This window comes from Symphalangus syndactylus, chromosome 6 (genome assembly GCF_028878055.3).
Source record: "Symphalangus syndactylus isolate Jambi chromosome 6, NHGRI_mSymSyn1-v2.1_pri, whole genome shotgun sequence".
Taxonomy (NCBI): Eukaryota; Metazoa; Chordata; class Mammalia; order Primates; family Hylobatidae; genus Symphalangus; species Symphalangus syndactylus.
Genome location: NC_072428.2, coordinates 97,008,768 through 97,030,048, shown reverse-complemented (window position 1 = coordinate 97,030,048; position 21,281 = coordinate 97,008,768). Strand labels below are relative to the sequence as shown.

The 21,281-nt window shown below is 38.9% G+C and overlaps 1 protein-coding gene across 3 annotated transcripts in view; it reads right to left on the bottom strand.

Annotated features, from left to right (window-relative positions):
- Positions 1-1,088: 1,088 nt before the first annotated feature.
- The window catches only part of PIK3CG (phosphatidylinositol-4,5-bisphosphate 3-kinase catalytic subunit gamma), a 41,225-nt gene continuing 21,032 nt past the window's right edge, over positions 1,089-21,281 (bottom strand). For all 3 annotated transcript variants that reach the window (XM_055283609.2, XM_055283608.2, XM_063642099.1), the window contains exons 10-11: positions 20,996-21,153; positions 1,089-1,802 (exon numbers count right to left, since the gene is read on the bottom strand). In XM_055283609.2, coding sequence (XP_055139584.1) covers positions 1,524-1,802; positions 20,996-21,153 — 437 coding nt within the window. In that variant the 3' untranslated portion in view covers positions 1,089-1,523. The remainder of the gene's footprint in view (positions 1,803-20,995; positions 21,154-21,281) is intronic.

Sequence of the window (21,281 nt, the reverse complement as noted above, 5' to 3'; positions counted from 1 at the left end):
TCCCTGTTGATTCTTCCTTGCAGCCAGGCTTAGGAACCATTGGGCTTTTGCACACATTTAAAAAAAAAAAAAAAAAAGGTCTGGACTACCTCAAAGTCAAACAGGTATCTATTTTTAAAATTAAAAAATTAAGTATATATTTATATCTGATTATACTTAAACATAGACACTGTTAACATAGAGTTTTTTTCTATGTAATGTATTAACTAAAGGTAATTACAAAATATTTTATAAATAATTTAATGGTCTCTCTAAGGTTAAACAATACCTCCAATAAATAACGAGATATTTAAGAGATGAAAATATTTCTAAAGTAAGATATTTCAATTATTTTTAGGAAATCTGAAGGATGTGTCAAAGTTTAAAAGTCCTTTAAATGGGAAATGGATAAGGCAAGTAGTGTTCTTCCTAACTTGGAATATTTTTAAGATATTAAATATCTTCTTCTATCAAAAAAAGAAAAAACTGTTCAGGCCAAAGTTTAAAATTAAGGCATTTGGAAACTAATTCATATTTTCTAGAATGCCTCCTTTAATAAGACACTTGAAAAAAAAGTCACTAAATGTCTTTACAAATAAGTACCTAAGATTCTAATAATCCTTGAGAAGTAATTATTTTTCAACTAATTTTTGAGTTCTAGAGTAGAGTAAAGGTGTTCTTGAAGATTTCACAAGTCTGTAAAGAGTTGTGGGAGCATCGCAATTGATGAAAAAGGGAGGCAGGGAAATAGGAAGGGAAGAAATGTCAGGCATAAAAGAGGCCCTGTAGTTACTTCCTGCTGCCATGCTGGAGAAAGCTATACTAATCATACTAGATAACTCACTCTTGTAGACAGAGTTGACACAAAAAGTCTCATCTCTGTTTTTTCATATTCATAACCCTGGAACAAGACCAGCAGAGGAAGGTCAAGTCACAACGGTTCGGATTTCTCCTGCTGTGTTTGTGTGTCTCAGTTATACATGACAAAAGAATTGAATTGCAAAAGACACTGAAAAGACTAACTCACTTTCCTTGCTTTTAGCACACCACTAACACCTGCAGACACTAAGGAGCTGTTTGGAAGCATCATTTAAGGAATGAGACAAAGGTTACAATGATTACATCTTTTTCTTTAAAGAGCTCGAGGAACACAAAGATAACCAAAATTGAGACTAAACCCAGATGAAAATAGATGTCATCAATTATTCCAAACAATTTCCAGAAGCACTCAATAGTAAGACAGTCAAAATATCAGGGACAATAAGGAAGTCATTAGTCTGTTTAAACCGAGAATATTCTCCAATGCCACCGACAAATGAGAAAAAACCAAAGCTGCAAATAATCCTAGCACTGGACATTGCTTAACCAAACAATCAGCAATGCCAACATCTTTTCTCCAGGGAAGAGTTCAGGTAGGAAAAGAGCTATACTTCTGAAATGCCAGCTTTCGCAATGGTCTATTGCATTTGAAATCCAAGTTCGATGATTGCTGTGCTAATTTAAACCATAGAACACTAACTTGTTTTTGATTCTAGCCTAAAGTATTAGGCTGAATGTTTCTCTCCTTGTTTGATGCCAAGAACAAGATGTAGAAACCAATTAAACTGCACAGTCCATCCTTTGTCTCTGCAAACTTCGATCTGATCAAGAAAATACTTTTTAGCATCCTCCTCATTTTTCCCCACTGTGAGGGCATCCCGGATATATTCAATGTCTTCTTTGCTTGTTAACTGGGGCATTCCCGTCATCAGCATCATGGAGAACAGGATGATCAGTAGGTTTGTGTGATGACGAAGGGCTAGATAAGCCTTTACACAGATGTCCTGGATAAAGGAGAAGAAAATGCTGTTACTGTTGTTATGGTAACTAACAAGTAGGCTGAAGATTACAGGGATGTACTGAAATATACATAGCGTTACCTGTCCATGAGAAGAAACCATCACAAAGTAGGTCCCTGCCTCAGATGAAAAACTTGATGAGAAACTGTTTTTATAATCTCTTAAATACTTTCGTGTAGTTGCATATATCCAGGGAGTGCTCAAGGAAAACTAATTGATACAGACAAGTTTCATCTTATTTCTTATGCTACCTTTTTAATTCAGTTTCTTTCCCAAGAGATTGAGGCTAGACATTTCTGTAATTTCTGAAGAGCAATGAGTCAGCTTTTGAACATCATACTGTAATCAATAAACTTTATGTAAGTGTAAATAATGTTTGCCAAGAACTAATGAAATCCAAAGAACTGATGGAAATGTTTGAGATTTAGTTTTCATGTTTATTTTATACTCTGTTCAAGTCTAAGAAAACAGATGAATTAGCTTTTCACTTTCGGATAATCAAAATTGTTAAATGAACTTTGAAATTTTAATACAAATTCTGAACACTGAGTGAGAGAGAGGGCTTTAAAAAATGCTATGGCTCATGGTCCCCCAAAAAGCTTTGGAGCAGGTGATACAGGTGAGTTAAGTCTGCTTATTAAGCAACAGGTATGATTATGCCATTTAAATTGTTCCAAAGCATAGAAAAATGCAAGAGTCTCAATTTTACAACATGAGAATAATCCAACCTTAATACCATAACTTGACAAAGATAGTATATTAAAGAAAACTAAAGTTAGTGATTTTATATATATATATTTCAAATAATATTGAGCATAATGTTAAAAGATTAATACACCATAGCCAAATAAGGTTTATTCTAAAGCTGAGGGATTAATTCACCATAAGGTACTGTATTAACATCTATTTTTGATTTAAAAAATATATGACTTCATATGTCATTAAAATATAACAATGTGAAGAATTATTTGAAATTATAAAAATAATTCTAAATAAGGAAATACCAGAAAAAGAAGTGAAGTATTAAATCAGAAAAGTGGGCCTGGTGTGGTGGCTCACACCTGTAATCCCAGCACTTTGGGAGGCCAATGTGGGTGGATCACTTGAGGTCAAGAGTTCAAGACCAGCCTGGCCAACATGATGAAACCCCATCTCTACTAAAAATACAAAAAAATTAGCTGGGTGTGGTGGCATGGGTCTGTAATCCCAGTTACTCAGGAGGCTGAGGCAAGAGAATTGCTTGAACCCGGGAGGTAGAGGTTGCAGTGAGCTGAGATCACACCACTGCACTCCAAACTAGGCAACAGAGTGAGACTCTGTCTCTAAATAAATAAATAAATAAAATAAAATAAAATCAGAAAAGTGAAGGTAAACTTATTATTTACAAATGACCTAATTGTCTTTAAAAAATCAAGTATTATTGTAACTAGTTTTTAATAAACTAGCTTTTTATAAAAATTAATAAATAGAATGCTGTAAGTAGGATCCACAAGTTGGAAAGTAAAATGCAAAAACAGATGCTAAAATCAATGGTAACAACAATAACATGATTCCTAGGATGAACACATAAAACATGTAGAACCTATGTTTTTATAATTTTTATAATTTATAATTTTTATACTCTTAAGAAATTATAAAACTTTAATCTCTGAAGAGCAATGAGTCAGTTTTTGAACATCCCTCAGTGACGAGACTGCTTATAGTGATATAAATTATTGTTAGATTAATCTATAAACATAAAATTTCAATACAAATTCTTATTGGGTGTTTAAATTCAGATATGGTTTAAAGTTCATCTGAAATAATTAGGGCCTGAGAGAACATTTTGAAAAACTATAATAATGAGAAGTAGTGCTTGCCAAACCAGATATTAAATCATTTTATAAAACTACATTATTAAAAACAGTGTGAACCAGTATGTATTCTTCTCCCAAAAAGACAAGGAATTTTGTGGAACAGAAGGGAAAGTTCAGAGACATACTTAAGTACATAAATATGACATATAATACAGGTGACTTTTCAAATTGGTGGGGAAAAGATCTATTATTTGATAAATGGGACCAGGACAAGTGGTTCATCATTTGGGGGAGAAAATAAAATTCTACTCCATGTGATATACCAAAAATAAATTCCACATGAATTAAATGTAAAAAGGGAAAATATTTAAATAATCACGGAGTGGGAAAGGACTTTATGAAGATGACTTCCATGGTGGACTCTATGAGGAAAAGATGGTAAGACTACAGGAACTTAAAACTTTCGAGAGAAAAAAAGCTATACATAATATTAAAAGAGGCTTAATGACAAAAGAAAATGTATTTGTGACATGACAGATCACTCTTTCAACCCTAGCCCCCAATAGTTCTTAAAAATCAATAAGAAAGAGATAGTTGGCTAGAAATACAGGCCAAAAACATAAAAAAAATTCACACTGTAAGACATAAAAACAGATAAACCTATGAAAAAAATGCAATCTCATTAATATTAAAAAATGTAACTTGAGATGGAAAATTTACCTACAAACTGGAATTTTTTTTTTAGTCTTTTAAGGACAATACCCAATGTTCACATTTTATAAGCTGATGGTAGATAGGAATACATATAATGTTACCAGCAGATAATTTGATTAACATGCATCAGAAGCATTAAAGTGCTTATAAATGTTATATAACTTAATTGTGATGGTGGTTACATGACTGATGCATTTGTCAAAATTCATAGAACTGTACACCTCCAGCAGAAAGGGTGATTTTACACCTCCAGCAAGCTGCAGCTGACCCAAGGAGAGGAGGCCAGTCTGTCTCCTGTGCATCCCACACACCCCCCGCACTGCTTGACACAAGACAGGAAACCCCTGGCTTGGGCCCACAGCACAGACTCTCCATCCTGGGATGCTTGCACTGAGCCACTGCTGACCTGCATCTCTCTGGGTGGAGTCCCCAGGTGACAAGGAAATGACACTTGGCCACAACCAATACCAAAGTCCCTTCCTCTGCTGCCTCCAAGTTGGGGAAGGAACATAAACACTGAGATTACCCGAGAGCTGCAGTGGGCATCCAAGGAGTGCCAAGTCATGATCTACAGACAGCACTCAAGGGAGAGAGAAACCCACACTTTCAGAGCATTGAGAGAGAACATGGCTGCAACTGTGAGGTAACATGGGGGAGCCCCACAACCAAGCAAGAGTCTACCAACTGACCAATAAGCCTAAGTGCCACCTGCTGGATCATACCCCAAAGCTTCAACACCAAAAATACCTCACTAACATACCTCCCTCTGAAACCAGGGACAAGAAGTCAGCTTCAAATAAAGACCCTGCACAAAGCCTTGGCCTGGTGAAAACATCCAGAAAAGAATTCTGTTGACTGTACTCAATCTACAACTGGTTAAAGGAGCACCCACATGCAGAGATGAGAAAGGACCAACAGAAGAATTCTCGTGACTCAAATGGCCAAATTGTCGTATGTCCTCCAAACAACCACACCAGTTCTCCAACAAGAGTTCTTAACCAGGCTGAACTGGCTGGAATGACAGACACAGAATTCAGAATATGGACAGGAACAAAGATCATCGAGATTCAGGAGGATGGCAAAACCCAATCCAAGGAAAATAAGAATCATAATAAAGTGATGCAGGAACTGAAGAATGAAATAGTTGGTATAAAAATGAACCTAATGGGTCTGACAGAGCTGAATAACACGATATAAGAATTTTACAATGCAATCACAAGTATTAATAGCAGAATAAGCCAAGCTGAGAAAAGAATCTCAGAACTTGAAGACTGGTTCTCTGAAATAAGACAGTCAGACAAAAATAAAGAAAAAAGAATAAAAGGAAATGAAAAAAAAACAAAAACCTCTGAGAAGTATGGGATTATGTAAAAAGGCCAAATCTACAAATCACTGGCATCCCTGAAAGGGAGGAGGATAAAGCAAAGAACTTGGAAACACATTTCAGGATATCGTCCATGAAAACTTCCCCAAGTTTGCTAAGGAGGCTGACAGTCAAATTCAGGAAATACAGAGAACTGCAAGATTCTACACAAGAAGATCATCCCCAAGATACATAATCATCAGATTTTCCAAGGTTGAAATGAAGGAAAGAATGTTAAAGGTAGCTAGAGAGAAAGGGCAGGTAACCTACAAGGGAACCCCATTAGGCTAACAGCAGACCTCTCCACTGAAACCCTACAAGCCAGAAGGGATTTGGGGCCTATATTCAACATTCTTAAAGAAAAAATCTTCAACCAAGAATTTCATATCCAGCCAAACTAAGCTTCCTAAGTGAAGGAGACTTAAGATCCTTTTCAGATAAGCAAATGTTGAGGGAATTCATTCCCACCAGACCTGCCTTACAAGAGACCTTCAAAGGAGCACTAAATATAGAAAGGAAAGACTGCTATCAGCTAATACAAAAAACACACTTAAACACACAGACCAGTGTCACTGTAAAGCAACCACACAAACAAGCTAACATAGTAACCAGCTAATAGCACAATGACAGGATCAAATCCATACATATCAATACTGACCTCGAATGTAAATGGGCTAAATGCCCCACTTAAAAGACAGAGCGGCAAGTTGAATAAAAAAGCAAGACCCAATGGTAATGCTGTCTTTAAGAGACCCATCTCATGAGTAATGACACTCATAGGCTCAAAATAAAGAGATGGAGGAAAATATACCAAGCAAATAGAAAACAGAAAAAAAGCAGGGGTTTGTCCTAATTTCAGACAAAACAGATTTCAAACTAACAAAGATCAAAAAAGACAAAGAATGGCATTACATAATGGTAATGGGTTCAATTCAACAAGAAGACTTAACTATCCTTAATATATATATAAAGTAGCCTAATATACATATATATATATAATCCAAATAAACACAATTAGAAATGAAGAAGGGAATGTTATTACTGACCCCACAGAAATAAAAACAACCATCAGAAACTACTACAAATATGCACACAAACTAGAAAACCTAGAAAGATGGATACATTCCTGGACACATACACCCTCCCAAGACTGAGCCAGGAAGAAACTGATTCCCTGAACAGACCAATAATGAGCTCCAAAATTGAATCAGTAATAAATAGCCTACCAACCAAAAAAAGCCCAGGACCTGATCAATTCACAGCTGAATTCTACCAGGTGTACAAAGAAGAGCTGGTACCCTTCCTATATAAGCTATTCTAAAAATTGAGGAGAGACTCCTCCCCAACTTGTTCTATGAGACCAGCATCATCTTGATACCAAAACCTGGCAGAGACACAAAAAAAGGAAAACTTCAGGCCAATATCCTTGGTGAACATCAATACAAAAATCTTCAACTAAATACTTGCAAACTGAATCCAGCAGCACATCAAAAAGCTAATCCACCATGATCAAGTAGGCTTCATCCCCAGGATGTAAGGTTGGTTCAACATATGCAAATCAATAAATGTGATTCTCACATACAAAGAACTAAAGACAAAAACCACACGATTATCTCCATAGACACAGGAAAGGCTTTCAATAAAATTCAACACTCTTTCATGTTAAAAACTCTCAATAAACTAGGTATTGAAGGAACATATCTCAAAATAATAAGAGCCATTTATGCAAACCCACAGCCAACATTATACTGAATGGGCAAAAGCTGGAAGCATTCCCCTTGAAAACTGGCACAAGACAAGGAACCCCTCTCTCACCACTTCTATTCAACATAGTATTGGAAGTCCTGGCCAGAGGAATCAGGCAAGAGGAAGAAATAAAGAACATCTAAATAGGAAGAGAGGAAGTCAAACTATCTTTGTTTGCAGACGACATGATTTTATATCTAGAAAACCCCATAGTCTCTGCCTAAAAGCTCCTCCAGCTAGATAAACAACTGCAGCAAAGTTGTAGGATCCAAAATCAGTGTAAAAAATCACTAGCATTCCTATACACCAACAACAGCCAAACCAAGAGCCAAATCGGAAAGGCAATCCCATTCACAATTGCCACAAAAAGAATAAAATACTTAGGAATACAGCCAACCAGGGAAGTGAAAGATGTCTACAATGAGAATTATAAAACACTGCTCTAAGAAATCAGAGAAGACACCAACAAATGGAAAAACATACCATGCTCATGGATAGGAAGAGTCAATATCATTAAAATGGCTATACTGCCCAATGGAATTCAATGCTATTCCTATCAAATTACAAATGACATTCTTCACAGAACTAGAAAAAACTATTTTAAAATTCATATAGAACCAAAAAAGAGCCCAAATAGCCAAGGCAATCCTAAGCAAAAAGAACAAATCTGCAGGCATCATGTTACCTGACTTTAAACTATATTACAAGGCTACAAAAACAGCATGGTAATGGTGCAAAAACAGGCACAGAGACCAAAGGAGCAGAACAGAGAGCCCAGAAATAAGACCACACATCTATGACTGTCTAATCTTTGACAAAGCTGACAAAAACAAGCAACAAGGAAAAGACTCCCTATTTAATAAATGGTGCTGGGATAACTGGCTAGCCATATGCAGAAGATTGAAGCTGGACCCCTTCCTTATACCATATACAAACATCAACTCAAGATGGATTAAAGACTTACATGTAAAACTCAAAACTATAGAAACCCTAGAAGACAACCTAGGCAGTACCATCCTGGTTGTAGGAATGGGCAAAGATTTCATGACAAAGACACCAAAAGCAACTGCAACAAAAGGAAAAATTGACAAGTGGGATCTAATTAAACTTAAGAGCTTCTGCACAGCAAAATAAATTATCAAGAGAGTGAACAGACAACCTACAGAATGGGAGAAAATATTTACAAACTATGCATCTGACAAAGGTTTAATATCCAGCATCTATAAAGAACTTAAACAAATTTACAAGAGAAAAACAATCCCATTAAGAAGTGGGCAAAGGACTCAAACAGATACTTCTCAAAAGAAGACATACATGCAGCCAATAAGCATATGAAGAAAGCTTAACATCATTGATCATTAGAGAAATGCAAATCAAAAGCACAATGAGATACCATCTCCCACCACCCAGAATGGCTATTATTAAAAAGTCAAAAAATAACATGCTGTTGAGGTTGTGGAGAAAAAGGAACACTTATACATTGTTGGTAGGAGTGTAAATTAGTTCAACCATGTTGGAAAGCAATGTGGCGATTCTTCAAAGAGCTAAAAGCATGACTACCATTTTGATCCAGCAATCCCATTACTGGGTATATACCCAGAGGAACAGAAATCATTCTACCATAAAAATGCATGTACAGAAAAATTCACTGCAGCACTATTCACAATAGCAAAGACACAGAATCAACCTAAATGCCCATCGATGATAGGCTGATTAAAGAAAATGTGGTACATATATACCATGGAATACTATGCAGCCATAAAAAAGAATGAGATCATGTCTTTTGTGGGAACATGGATGGAGCTGGGGGCTATTATCTTTAGCAAAAACGCAGAGACAGAAAACCACATACCGCATGTTCTCCCTTATAAGTGGGAGCTAAATGATAAGAACTTATGAACACAAGGAAGCAAACAACAGACACTGGGATCTACTTGAGAGGAGAGAATGAGAAGAGGGAGAGGAGCAAAAAAGATAACTATTGGGTACTGGGCTTAACGCCTAGGTGACGAAATGATGTGTATAACAAACCCCTGTGACATGTGTTTACCTATGTAACAAACCTTCATGTGTACCCCAAGCCAAAAATAAAAGAAAGGGTGATTTTTACTCTATGTGAAACATACCTCAATAAACTTGGCTTTAAAAACATCTATATCCTTTTACCCAGCAACTTCCATGCTAGGAATCTACCTTTAAAAATACGGAATAATTTTGCAGTGATTTATCTATAAGGATGTTCATTAGAACATGGTTTAAAATTGTGGAAACTTGAAAGCAGTCTATTAATAATGTCCTACAATAGGGTACTGATAAATAAAGATTCACAAAAAGTACTTAAAATTGCATGTCCTGGAACTACTAGAAAGATACTGTAGAAGGATATTTAATAAACATGTAAAAGTGTTTAAGAAGTAGGTATAAAACAATGCATCCCATTTTGGTAAATTAACACAAAATATTTCTATAGAAAAAAGAATATAAATTTATAGGACAAAAATTAATAGTGAGCTTTCTTTTGCTTTTAGCTGATATTGTCTGTGACATTTGTGTGTGGCAGGGTAACTGCAATGATAATTAAGGTCAGGCTTGTGTCATTCTGTATGTCAAGGCTGGGCAGTGTACACATCATCCTATGCGATACAAAACCCATGGAATATTCTGGCATTTTCTAAGTGAGACAGTATACATAAAGCGCCCAGCATGGAGGCCGGTACCTAGTGAAGGCTCAATAAATGTCAGTCCTCTCCCTTGCCTACCATCCACTCTGCATCTCCTCCCTGTTCACCAAGAAGTGGGAGACTTGTGTGGGCTGTTGCTGCTGCTGCCCAGCCATCACTTGTCCCCTGGAAGTGGCCCCAGTGCATTAGTGCTCTTGCATTCTTAATGACTCCACTTATGTCCGGAAATTATTTTATTTTGCTCATCCGTAGGACCCACTGAGGTCTCTCTCATTTCTTAGTAATTACACAGGCTAAGTGCAGACTTCACCCCAGGCAACAGCTTCATTAATTTGCCAACTTGCACAATTTTCACAAGGACATAGATGGGGACGCCTTTTGGTTTTGAATTAGAGTACATTCTGATTTTTAATTATTTTCTATCCTTCCATACACTGGGGGATCCACACAAATCCCCTGCTGTGTGAACCCACTGTGTGGTCAAACTCTTTTTAATAGAAAATTTTCAAGGAGGGAAATTAAACTGAGGCCAAGTTATTATAACACCAATCCACTGGTGCTCAGTAAATACTCGTTAAGCAGTGACGCAGGAATTCACCTATCCCTGCTGCACCCAAGGAGATGCGTTAAAGGAAATAACTGCCCTGCTTTTCTCGAAGCCTACTTCACTCACATAAAGAATTTCTGTTGACTCGAAGCCTACTTCACTCATATAAAGAATTTCTGTTGATTCTAATTTATTCAGATAGTTCTAATTTTCACACACAAGGATCTCTTCTATGAGAAAGAAATTTCTTCCCCAGTTTAACTGCATGTCCCATGCTTGTCAAACACAGTGTCGAGATTCTGACGGGCTGTACACACTTAGAGACTTGGTGCAGCTTTAATCACCCTTTGCTGAAAGGCAGTGTGTTGTGGTGGTTAACAACATAGATTCACATCAAGCTGAATGAATTCTAATTTTGGCTTTATTACTGGTAAACTATATATCACTGGAGAAGTCACTTAACCTCTTTTAAATATAGATTAAGAATGATACCCATTTCATGTTGTTGTGGTGAGATTTAAGTGCTACATAAGTAGTTGGCTATGATTACTAATCAATACCACGAGGAGCTGCATTATTGAATACACATACTGTTCAATGCTAAGGGGCTCACTGTCCCTCTAGACCATCTGCCCACAAGGTCTCTTAGTAAAGGCCTAGGGGGTGAGGTAGGTTGGAGTCAGGGATAAGCCTCACTCCAACCAGTGTCAAAGGGAGGCTGTCATGGTGCTGGCCCACTGAGGTGGGCAGGATGGAAGCATACAGCAACACTGGCTTCCTGCAGGTGGTTCTCTCACCTTGGGGGGCACAGCTGAGCACCTGCCCTGCCCACTCAGCCCCAGAAGTTTCATTTCTGCCTTTTGGACTCAGCCACAGGGTCTGTGGGAGTGTTCTGATACTACCTTGGCCTAGAGGCCTGTGGTTTCAGGGACTATGAGGATGTGGCCTGGAGAGCTCAGGGGAAAACACAGAACACAGAAGTTACTGGCTGTAATTTTCCTTTCTGCCAGGGCTGCCTCTCCTTGACCTCAAACATCCTCATTCTCTCCTTCTTAACTGACTGTTGAAGGATTTGTATTATTGAGAGAAGAAGAGTAAGGGAAAAATCTGACTTCGAGGACTTGGTTTAATGCACTTGTTAATGAGTACAAATGTGGGGAACACTACATTATTATTAATGCCATTAGCTAGAACATTCTCCATTAGTAGCTAATAAATAGATTGAGCCTACGTAGTACATCTGCTCTCAATTTCATTGTTGATTCAAATGCCTTAATTATAGCATCTAGTACTAACAGAAAGAATTGTTTTTACAAAGCTACCGCCCTCAGAAGTCTTGGGAACAAAGGAATTCATTATCATTTCAGGGCCCAAACTTTTACTTGATTTGCTAACTGCCCCAACTATCAGTTCACTAAACTGAAAACAAACTACTTCTATATACAATCTACTAATTTATTAACCACTGATGAGCTGTGGCTGCTACAGACTGTCTGAGGTCACATGAAATACTTTTCTTAAGATCAAAATCCTCCATTTTCATCTAGAAATGAAGTGGAACCTCCACTTACTTTTCCTAAATAGTAATGTTGCCTCTGCTAGAGGAAGGAGACAATGGATAAAAATCATTCCAGTCAAAGGCAGAGAATTTTATTTTGTTTTTTGTTTTTTTAATAAAAATCAATGCACTGGCTAGCCAGTCTTTAGGAATTATTTTGGCAAAACAGAGAAGGTCACTGATTATTAGACCTAATAGTGCATGAGAGCACACTTTCTGGTAAACCTGAAAGAGGAGTGTGTCTGGTACTTGGCCATGCTTCTGATGAGTTTGAATTAGGATTTTTATCTATAAGTACTTGAAAAATGATTCTCAGACTAGCTCTGTTTACCAGGGGAAGGGCTGTACTGCTATCTTCTCGAATATTTAGCTAGAAGTGCATTAGAAACCTAAATGTTACAATAAGCTATTCTACTTTAGTCAATATTCTGATAGCGTGCACGTAGGGGTGTGTGTGTGTGTCTGTGTGTGTGTGTATGATTTATCTTTCAGCCTTGTTCCAAAAAGGATTTAAGGTGGGCTATTTGGAGATACAAAAGTCAAAATAACATTAGTTAGAACTGGCTGAAAAAAGGAAAGGAAACAATCCACAATGGGTTGGGGAAGGAGGCTAATTTAAAACTGTACATCACAAGTCCTATATACAGTCATGTACTGCATAACAATGTTTTGGTCAACCATGGACTGCATATATCATAGTTGTTCCATAAGATTATAATTCCATATTTTTACTGTACCTTTTCTGTTCAGATGTGTTTAGATACACAAGTGCATAACATTGTGTCACAACTGCCTACAGTATTCAGTAAGTAACATGCTGTACAGGTTTGGAGCCTGGGAGCAATAGGCTATATCATATAGCCTAGGTGTGTGGAAGACTACCATCTAGGTTTGTGTAAGTTCACTCTGGTGTTTACACAATGACGAAATTGCCTAATGATGCATTTCTCTGTATGTATCCCCACTGTTAAGCAATGCATGAGAGTACTTGCTACAGGAAGTCTTCAAATATATCTCTAGCTAAAAGGACATAATCTGTTACTCTAGTCAATGTTCAGAAAATTTAAAAGAAAACATCTCTATTTAGGAGAAGCACAGCTTTTCTAGAAACTAAGACCAATAGAATTTTCACAAGAAGATCTTTATAGAGTATGTTTTGTAATATGGTAAACAATGTCCTTGACAATATTCTATGTTAGACAAAATGTTCTGAAAGAAACTAAATATTGAGAGAATAATGTCAATTAAAAGGTTATTATCTTTCCAGTTTTGGATTCATATATTTTCCAGAATAGTAATTTAAATTTGACAAGCTTAATAAAGTCCTAATAGTTTGACAAGCCCCACAAGTCTGCATATGGGGGAGATATCACACCAACATATTCAAACTCCTACAAATGGCTGAAATCAGACCCTTCTTTGAGGATATCTGCCAATGCATAATATGGAGAGATAGTGAGTACTGAAAGTCTTCACACTAAGACAGAGGGGGCTGAGCCTGGCCTAGTCAGTGGGTCAGGGTGCAGATCCCAAGACGGAATCCTTTATCAGCTCAGTACATTATGGGTGACAGATGAACTGGTCATCTCCCGCTTGACCTGTAATAGACCTTAATTATGGTTATTTGTGATTAATCGAATGAGCTCCAAATGACTTCTTTGCTCTGCTCTACCCTCCACCCCTGTAATCCAGCCTATGTACTGCTTCAAGTTGGACCCAAATTTCCTTTCTTGACTCAAATTCGACTACACACTTCCAGAAATACCCACTTTCTAGCCATACCAGGTAAATATACTTCTTGTTCCTAAATACTGATTGTATGTACTTTTCTAACTTCATGCACTTGCTCGTGTTGTTCTTTCTGTCTGGATGTTCCCTCCCTTCCCTGTATCTGCCTGGAAAAATGAAACTGAACGCATCCCTTAAGGCCTGAGAAAAACACATGCTTCTCTGAACAGCCCTTTTCTATCCTCTAGGGCAGGATTAATTGCTCCCTCTGCAAACCACTGTGGACACTCTTAGCACAAAGTATTGTATGTAAGTAGCTTTCTTGCCATGTTCTGGGACCATGCTCTGTTGTCTCACCTGTGCCCATACACTACAGATAATCTGCATATATAAGATGGATGAATGCTTAATGTTCAGAAGCCAAGTTCAATATTGGACAAGATTCACTACTTTAAAATCAGGATGAATTAGGGAACAATTGTATTTGAAAGGGACCAAACTGGGAAAATATCATGCCTTGCCAAAGGCGGTACCTGACCCTTCTTTATGCCTGGCACGGTGCCTAAGATGTAGTATGTATTTAGTCAGTGTGCGTTGAATTAGTGTCCTATTTTGGATATGGTGAATAAGGCCTGGTAACTACAACAGGCTAGAGCAGGAGGCTGAGAAAATCCAGCCTAGGAGGTTATAAGTATAGACAAGGATGAGGGCTACCACACAAAGGAAGGGGAGGTAGAGAATAGTGACCGGAAATGATGCTGAGATGGCCGCAGCCCTCGGAAGAATGTCAGATCACAAGGTCTCTGTGGTCCCTGTGGCTGGGCTTGGGAGAATACTCGAGTCTCCAGAAGAAAAATGACAGGAGGGATTGGGGCCCTGGTTCTAGCAGCTGGGTAACAAACAGAGGGACCTCTGGTGGAGAAACTGAAAGAGAAGCAGTTAAACCAACGTGGGACCCAAGAGTAGAGCTAGACCACACAAGAGATGGACTCTGAACAAAGGTTCTTAAAAACCTCCTGAGTCAGGACCCTGCATAGAGACTGGGCATGTGGCTGAGCCTCCAGGTTGGAGGCTTGGGTATACGCTGGCATGGGGATGAGACTGCGGAACTGGAAACAGGGCGGGCCTGATAAAACTGGCAACAAAATTTCCACAGTCATCCTAGATTAAAATAACACAACGAATGGGCTCCAGGCTTTTCTCCTGTAAAATGCTTCTTAAGAGTGACATCTAGGGGCAAGTGCCTTTTAAAGACACTCCTCAAATGACCTGCTTTGCATAGATTTGTCTGTGGACGTGTTATTTGGCTCCTTGATGGCTTCAGATTTGTTTGGTGCCTACTGTGTGCACAGAGCATCTCCAAAATGCTTGTTTATAAAAGAACAAGTTGTTCCTGCCCTTTAACCACTGTCCTGTATTGAATGTACACTATGTGTATACACTCCATGCCCTGTTCTCTTGGCAAAAGGTACAGCTCTGACTGGAAAGAAATATTTAAGATTTATGTCAATAAGGAAATCTCTACAAAAATGTGAATATGTACCATAATACACTCACATATTTGTATTATTTAATGAAACATTAAATTTCACAGTTGGATTTAGTTCCTCATCCAATGTATGCATGTTTAACCTGCCTCCTGAAGGCTTATTACCTTCCATGTGATGGTGGTCTGTCAATCTGGTCCTGAGTTACTGTGAAACTCACAGAATGCAATGTATGATATGGAAGGAAGACACCCCAGAGGTTATCCAGTTTCATCCAGCTCCTCCCCTATGAGGTGCTGTCCCTCCACTACTCCACCCAGCAAACACCTACCGAGTGCTTACTGTGGCTCAGCCCCTTGTGAGGGACACAGGACACATGTGGCCCCGCTGCACAGAGCTCACAGTTGGGATAGGGAAAGACAAACAGCAAACCAGTACAAATAAATGTATTTTGTGATACATGCAATGAAGGACCTGGCAAGGGACTGTGGCAAAGGGTAACAGGAGGGAACTGACTTAGAAGACTGCTCTGCAGAATGACATTTATGCTGAGACCACAGGGCAGCACAGAGCATTCTGGGAAGAAAGCAGTGGGTAGCTGGGATGGGGAAAGATGTGGAGGAAGGCCACAGTGATGAGGGAGCAGATGAGGGGAACAGTGTGGCATGAGGCTGGAGGGGCAGGGGCCTCCTCACACAGGGCCTAGCAGGCCAAGCCTGGATATTTAGATTTTATTCAAAATGACAAACTACTATCTCATGGATGTTAATCAGCCTTACTCAATTTGAAGAGACGAACATATCTATTTCTTAAGTTCAGTTTTTAAGCAAATTCTGATTAATTTACAATCTTCTAAAAAGACTAAACAATTAATTGAATGAAGGAGAAACTTTAACATGTTGACAGTATTATCTTTGGAAAGCAGGATAATGAATTTTTATGTCTTTTGGTATTTTCAATATTTTGCTGGCTCTTGATTTTAATAAACAACATTTACTAGTTTTAAAATTTTAAAAAACAACACATTTGGGGCTGGGTGCGCTGGCTTACGCCTGTAATCCCAGCACTTTGGGAGGCTGAGGCAGCTGGACCACGAGGTCAGGAGATTGAGACCACCCTGGTTAACAAGGTGAAACCCTATCTCTACTAAAAATACAAAAAATTAGCTGGGTGTGGTGGTGGGCGCCTGTAGTCCCAGCTACTTGGAAGGCTGAGGCAGGAGAGTGGTGTGAACCCAGGAGGCGGAGGTTGCAGTGAGCCGAGATCACACCACTGCATTCCAGCCTGGGCAACACAGCGAGACTCCGTCTCAAACAAAACAAAACAAAACAAAACAAAACAAAACAAGAACAACAAAAAACACATTTTGACATTTAAAAAAACTTAGAAGCCAAATTTCATTTGCCAATGATATAAATATATTTGTTTATTATATATATTCTATAACTGTTCAGTGAAATTTAAAATGACGTGGTCTAGAATAAATTACCAATGAGTAAAAACACTGTTTTCCTTTTTATTCCTCCCATAAGGGAGATTTTTCTGTGGAGAATTTATCAAAATCGTCACCTTTGAAATGTGTTTGTTTAGCACCTGTGTGTAGGATGCTGCTCCAATGGCTAACAAATACTCCTGGGTTCAAATGCTGGGCCTTGGTTTTGTGTTTCTCTATCTAATTATAGCTTGTTCCTGAACTCTTCCCTATTCTAGAAGTAATTGTGACTATGGTCCTAGGCTAAAGTAGCTCCCTTGGGAAGCAGAGAGGTGGGATGCAGTAGAGCTTATTTCAGTTCCTCTTACTTCCATGCTCAAGCCACTAGTTAGGTATGCTTTTCTTTGTGGACCAGGCTCACCTCACCCTTAACAAAAAAGTGGGTCAATTTTTCTCCGTTGTTCCTAACAGGTTATTCAAATACACAGCATGTATTAGTTAACCTTATCAATTCAAAATAAGCGATTCACTGGAAATGAGGACACCTTTAATTCAAAATGCAAATGTATACATTTCCCAGCTTCCCTAAAAATGGCAGCCTTTATTATACAAGATTCTGAGACACTATTTGGAGAATTTAGAGATGTGGTCCCTGATCTTGAAGAACTTTGATTCTAAAAGACAACATAAAACCAAGAAACAGAAAATCTTTTTGGAAGGCTCAGCAGTATGTAAAAGAAAAAAAAATTGCCACAAGGTCAGAATCAAATGATGAAAAAATCTGCCGTCCATCTTTTTCATGCTGTAAACTTTGGAAATTCTGCATATATGTAAGTTAAAGCTGTGGTGTTCAGGTTTTTTTCCTGTTGTGAAGGATGAGGGAACACAGGGAGAGGGTGTGCAGAGAGGGGGTGGGGAAGGCGAAGCAGAACAGGTGGAGTTGGAACTCCACTTACTCTTTTTTTTATTTTTATTTTTTTGAGACGGAGTCTCGCTCTGTCGCCCAGGCTGGAGTGCAGTGGCGCGATCTCGGCTCACTGCAAGCTCCGCCTCCCGGGTTCACGCCATTCTCCTGCCTCAGCCTCTCCGAGTAGCTGGGACTACAGGTGCCCGCCACAATGCCCGGCTAATTTTTTCTATTTTTAGTAGAGACGGAGTTTCACCATGGTCTCGATCTCCTGACCTCGTGATCCGCCCGCCTCGGCCTCCCAAAGTGCTGGGATTACATGCGTGAGTCACCGCGCCCGGCCTCCACTTACTCTTTAAGCAGAGCATGCTACTTTGTTTTATATATTACCTGAGATCTCATTTCAAAAATGGTTTCTCAACTTAAAAGTTTTCAAAGTTTGAAGACACACTGTGATGACTACAACAATGGCGGCTACCATTTATTGATTTTCTGCTATGATCTAGGCACTGGGCTAAGCATTCTGAATATTTCATTTAAGTAATCCCTAGAAAAAGCACAAGAAGTAGGTCTTATTATTCCCACTTTACAGATGAAGAAACTGATGTTATGAAAGGATGAATAATCATCATATATGTGGTTATTAAGTAGCAGGTCCAGCATTCAAACTCAAGTTTCTCTGCTACGAAGCCCATCCTTTCAACCACCATGTTATGCTATATGTGTGCTTAAGGCTCAACGTGCACAGATTCACAGGCATTTAACATGTATGCTTAACACGTATGTTTAACAGTACTCCAAAACACAGACACACACAAGTACAACAAATGTACCAAAGTGTGTTTTTAGTGGAGCACACTGCTTAAACGTTGCTTTAGCAAAAAAGGTTTTAATGGCTTGAGAAACAAACTTTGGTCACCAAGGATGGAGAAATATTCCAGACTGAGAGGACAGACTGCACAAAGGCTCACCACAAAGGTTTGTTGCTTTGGGTGGAAGATGCCGATAGTGGGAAGAAACCTCTCCTTGGCCTCCCCATACTGCAAATCTTTTTGTGAAAGAATATTTTGAAAGTTAAAAATAGCAACAACAGCAAAGAAAGAGAAGTACTGCTGGGATCTGACAGGGTGACATGGGCACCAGAGGGTCTATGGGAATGTTGTCAGCAACAGGACAGATGTGCAGTCATTCTAGGAAAAATTACTGGCAAAAAGGAAGAGAACATATATACAAAAAGAAGGAGAGCCGGCTGGGCACAGTGGCTCACGCCTGTAATCCCAGCACTTTGGGAGGCCGAGGCAGGCGGATCACAAGGTCAAGAGATCGAGACCATCCTGGCCAACATGGTGAAACCCTGTCTCTACTAAAAATACAAAAATTAGCCAGGCATGGTGGCACGCACCTGTAGTCCCAGCTACTCTGGAGGCTGAGGCAGGAGAATTGCTTGATGCTTGAACCTGGGAGGTGGTGGCTGCAGTGAGCTGAGATCACGCCACTGCACTCTAGCCTGGGCGACAGGGAGGACTCCGTCTCAAAAAAAAAAAACAAAACAAACAAACAAAAAAAAACAAAAAAAGAGCCGTCAATGAGGCCAAATTCCTTGTGTATGTCTGATTCTTTAAGTTGCAGTTTATTGCTGCTCTGTTTGTCCGAAGCAAACAGACAAACAGATGAACCCCACTGAGAGGAGAGAAGACATGAGTGTTTTCTCCCCTTTAAATGGTGAAATTCTTCCAGGGTTTTTTTTTTTTTTGGAACCATTTTTCTGTTCCAGGAAGTTGTCAAAACATGTGATTTTTAACTTTAAAGAAAAACAGGACTGAAATGTGTCAAGTCCCTGGAAATAGCCTGAAACTCAATTGAGTTTATGCAGAAAAACACACACTAAAAATCACAAGACCATCTGGCCACAGAGATCTCAGTTTCTCTGACAACACCACTGGAACTGTGGGAGGGTAAGTCTTGTAATCACCAAATTGAAAATCAGTCAGGAGAACAAACAAGAACAGACAGGTTTCAAAACAGTGTATCCTACTTCCTGTTCTACTGAACTTCAAGGGTCATGTCGTCTCCCAAGGGTAACCTTGGACTCAAGAAGAGACTCAGGGAAAAGACAGCAAGTCTGAGATGTGAAATGCAAAGCAAATCATGTTTAAGATGTACTAAGGGAGGTGGCTATTTAAAGGGCACCCAAGGCAAATGTACATATAAAGTAATTATTCTTTGTCTTTGTTTGGTGTTTGTATTGCTATAACATAGGTATATTACAGTAGTAGTTACAACTCTTATGAATTATGTTCATTAACAGTTATTAATTTTGCCAGTGTTTAATTCTCTTGGGTATTTGAAGTATTTGATAGTCAAAACTAGTTACAGACCAGGAAGGAATGGAAAGCCAGTAGAATCTACACCAAGCTTGTCCAACCCGAATGTAACCCAGGATGGCTTTTAATGTGGCCCAACACAAATTCGTAAACTTTCTTAAAACATTGTGAGGCTTTTTTGTGATTTTTTTTTTTAGATCATCAGCTATCTAGTGTATTTTATGTGTTGCCTAAGACAATTCTTCCAATGTGGCCCAGGGAAGCCAAAAGATTGGACTCCCCTGATCTACACACTCTCAGGGAGACAGACAGACTCATGTAAGAGCTTGTTTACAGGTAAGCAGGAAAAGCTAGAGGTCTTAGCAGAACCTGTGATCAGACCAACAAGATTTCAAATGAAATATTTGGTATTCTCTCTTATAAAAATGAGATAAGCCCAGTTGGCACATCAAGAATTCACCTATAGCAAAAACCAAGAGAAGCTCACAACTTTTGTGAGTTCTGAAAAATATGTGTAAAATTTGAGTCTTCTAGCTAAGGTCTTGAATAGACAAATATCTAGTGGCTAACCTGCTCAGCAGTCACCCTTCCTGAAAGCCCTCTTTAGTGCCAGCATCATCCTGGTGTTCCACATTTGCCCATCCCACTGCTTATGCAATATTTCTACTTCTGTTTGGTTTTAGGTGGGAGGATTACTGAGAAGTGTCATTTTGCACCTGGGAAAGGAATGAATGGAAGTGAAAGGGAGGAGGTAGGGTTGGCCATGCCAGAAGAGGGTAGGGGTAGAGGCTGGACCGGCCTCCATGCTGAGTGAGAGGTGAGGGCTGCGGTGCGCTGCAGGCACTGTCTGCTTGGGTGCTATTCTCAGCAGGCGATGAAGAAAGAGGTGACTTACCTGAAATTTCTGGAAGTGTGGGCTTGTCTTCTTTCCAGAAGTTCCCATCACAAAGAGGAAGTCAGGGGTTAGCACAAATGGCACTCTCTCTTTATTAATGCCCAGGAAACTTTTGTAATTCCCAAGAATGTGCCCGAAGTCAATATGAAATAGATTTCCTTAAGAGAAGAAAGTATCTGACATCATTACAGTGGCACAGCACTTTGCTCCTTAAAATATTTCTTTGAGTTGCCTAAAAATGAGCTATCTTGTGTTGAAAGCATTTTTTACAATGTTTGTCAGTTTG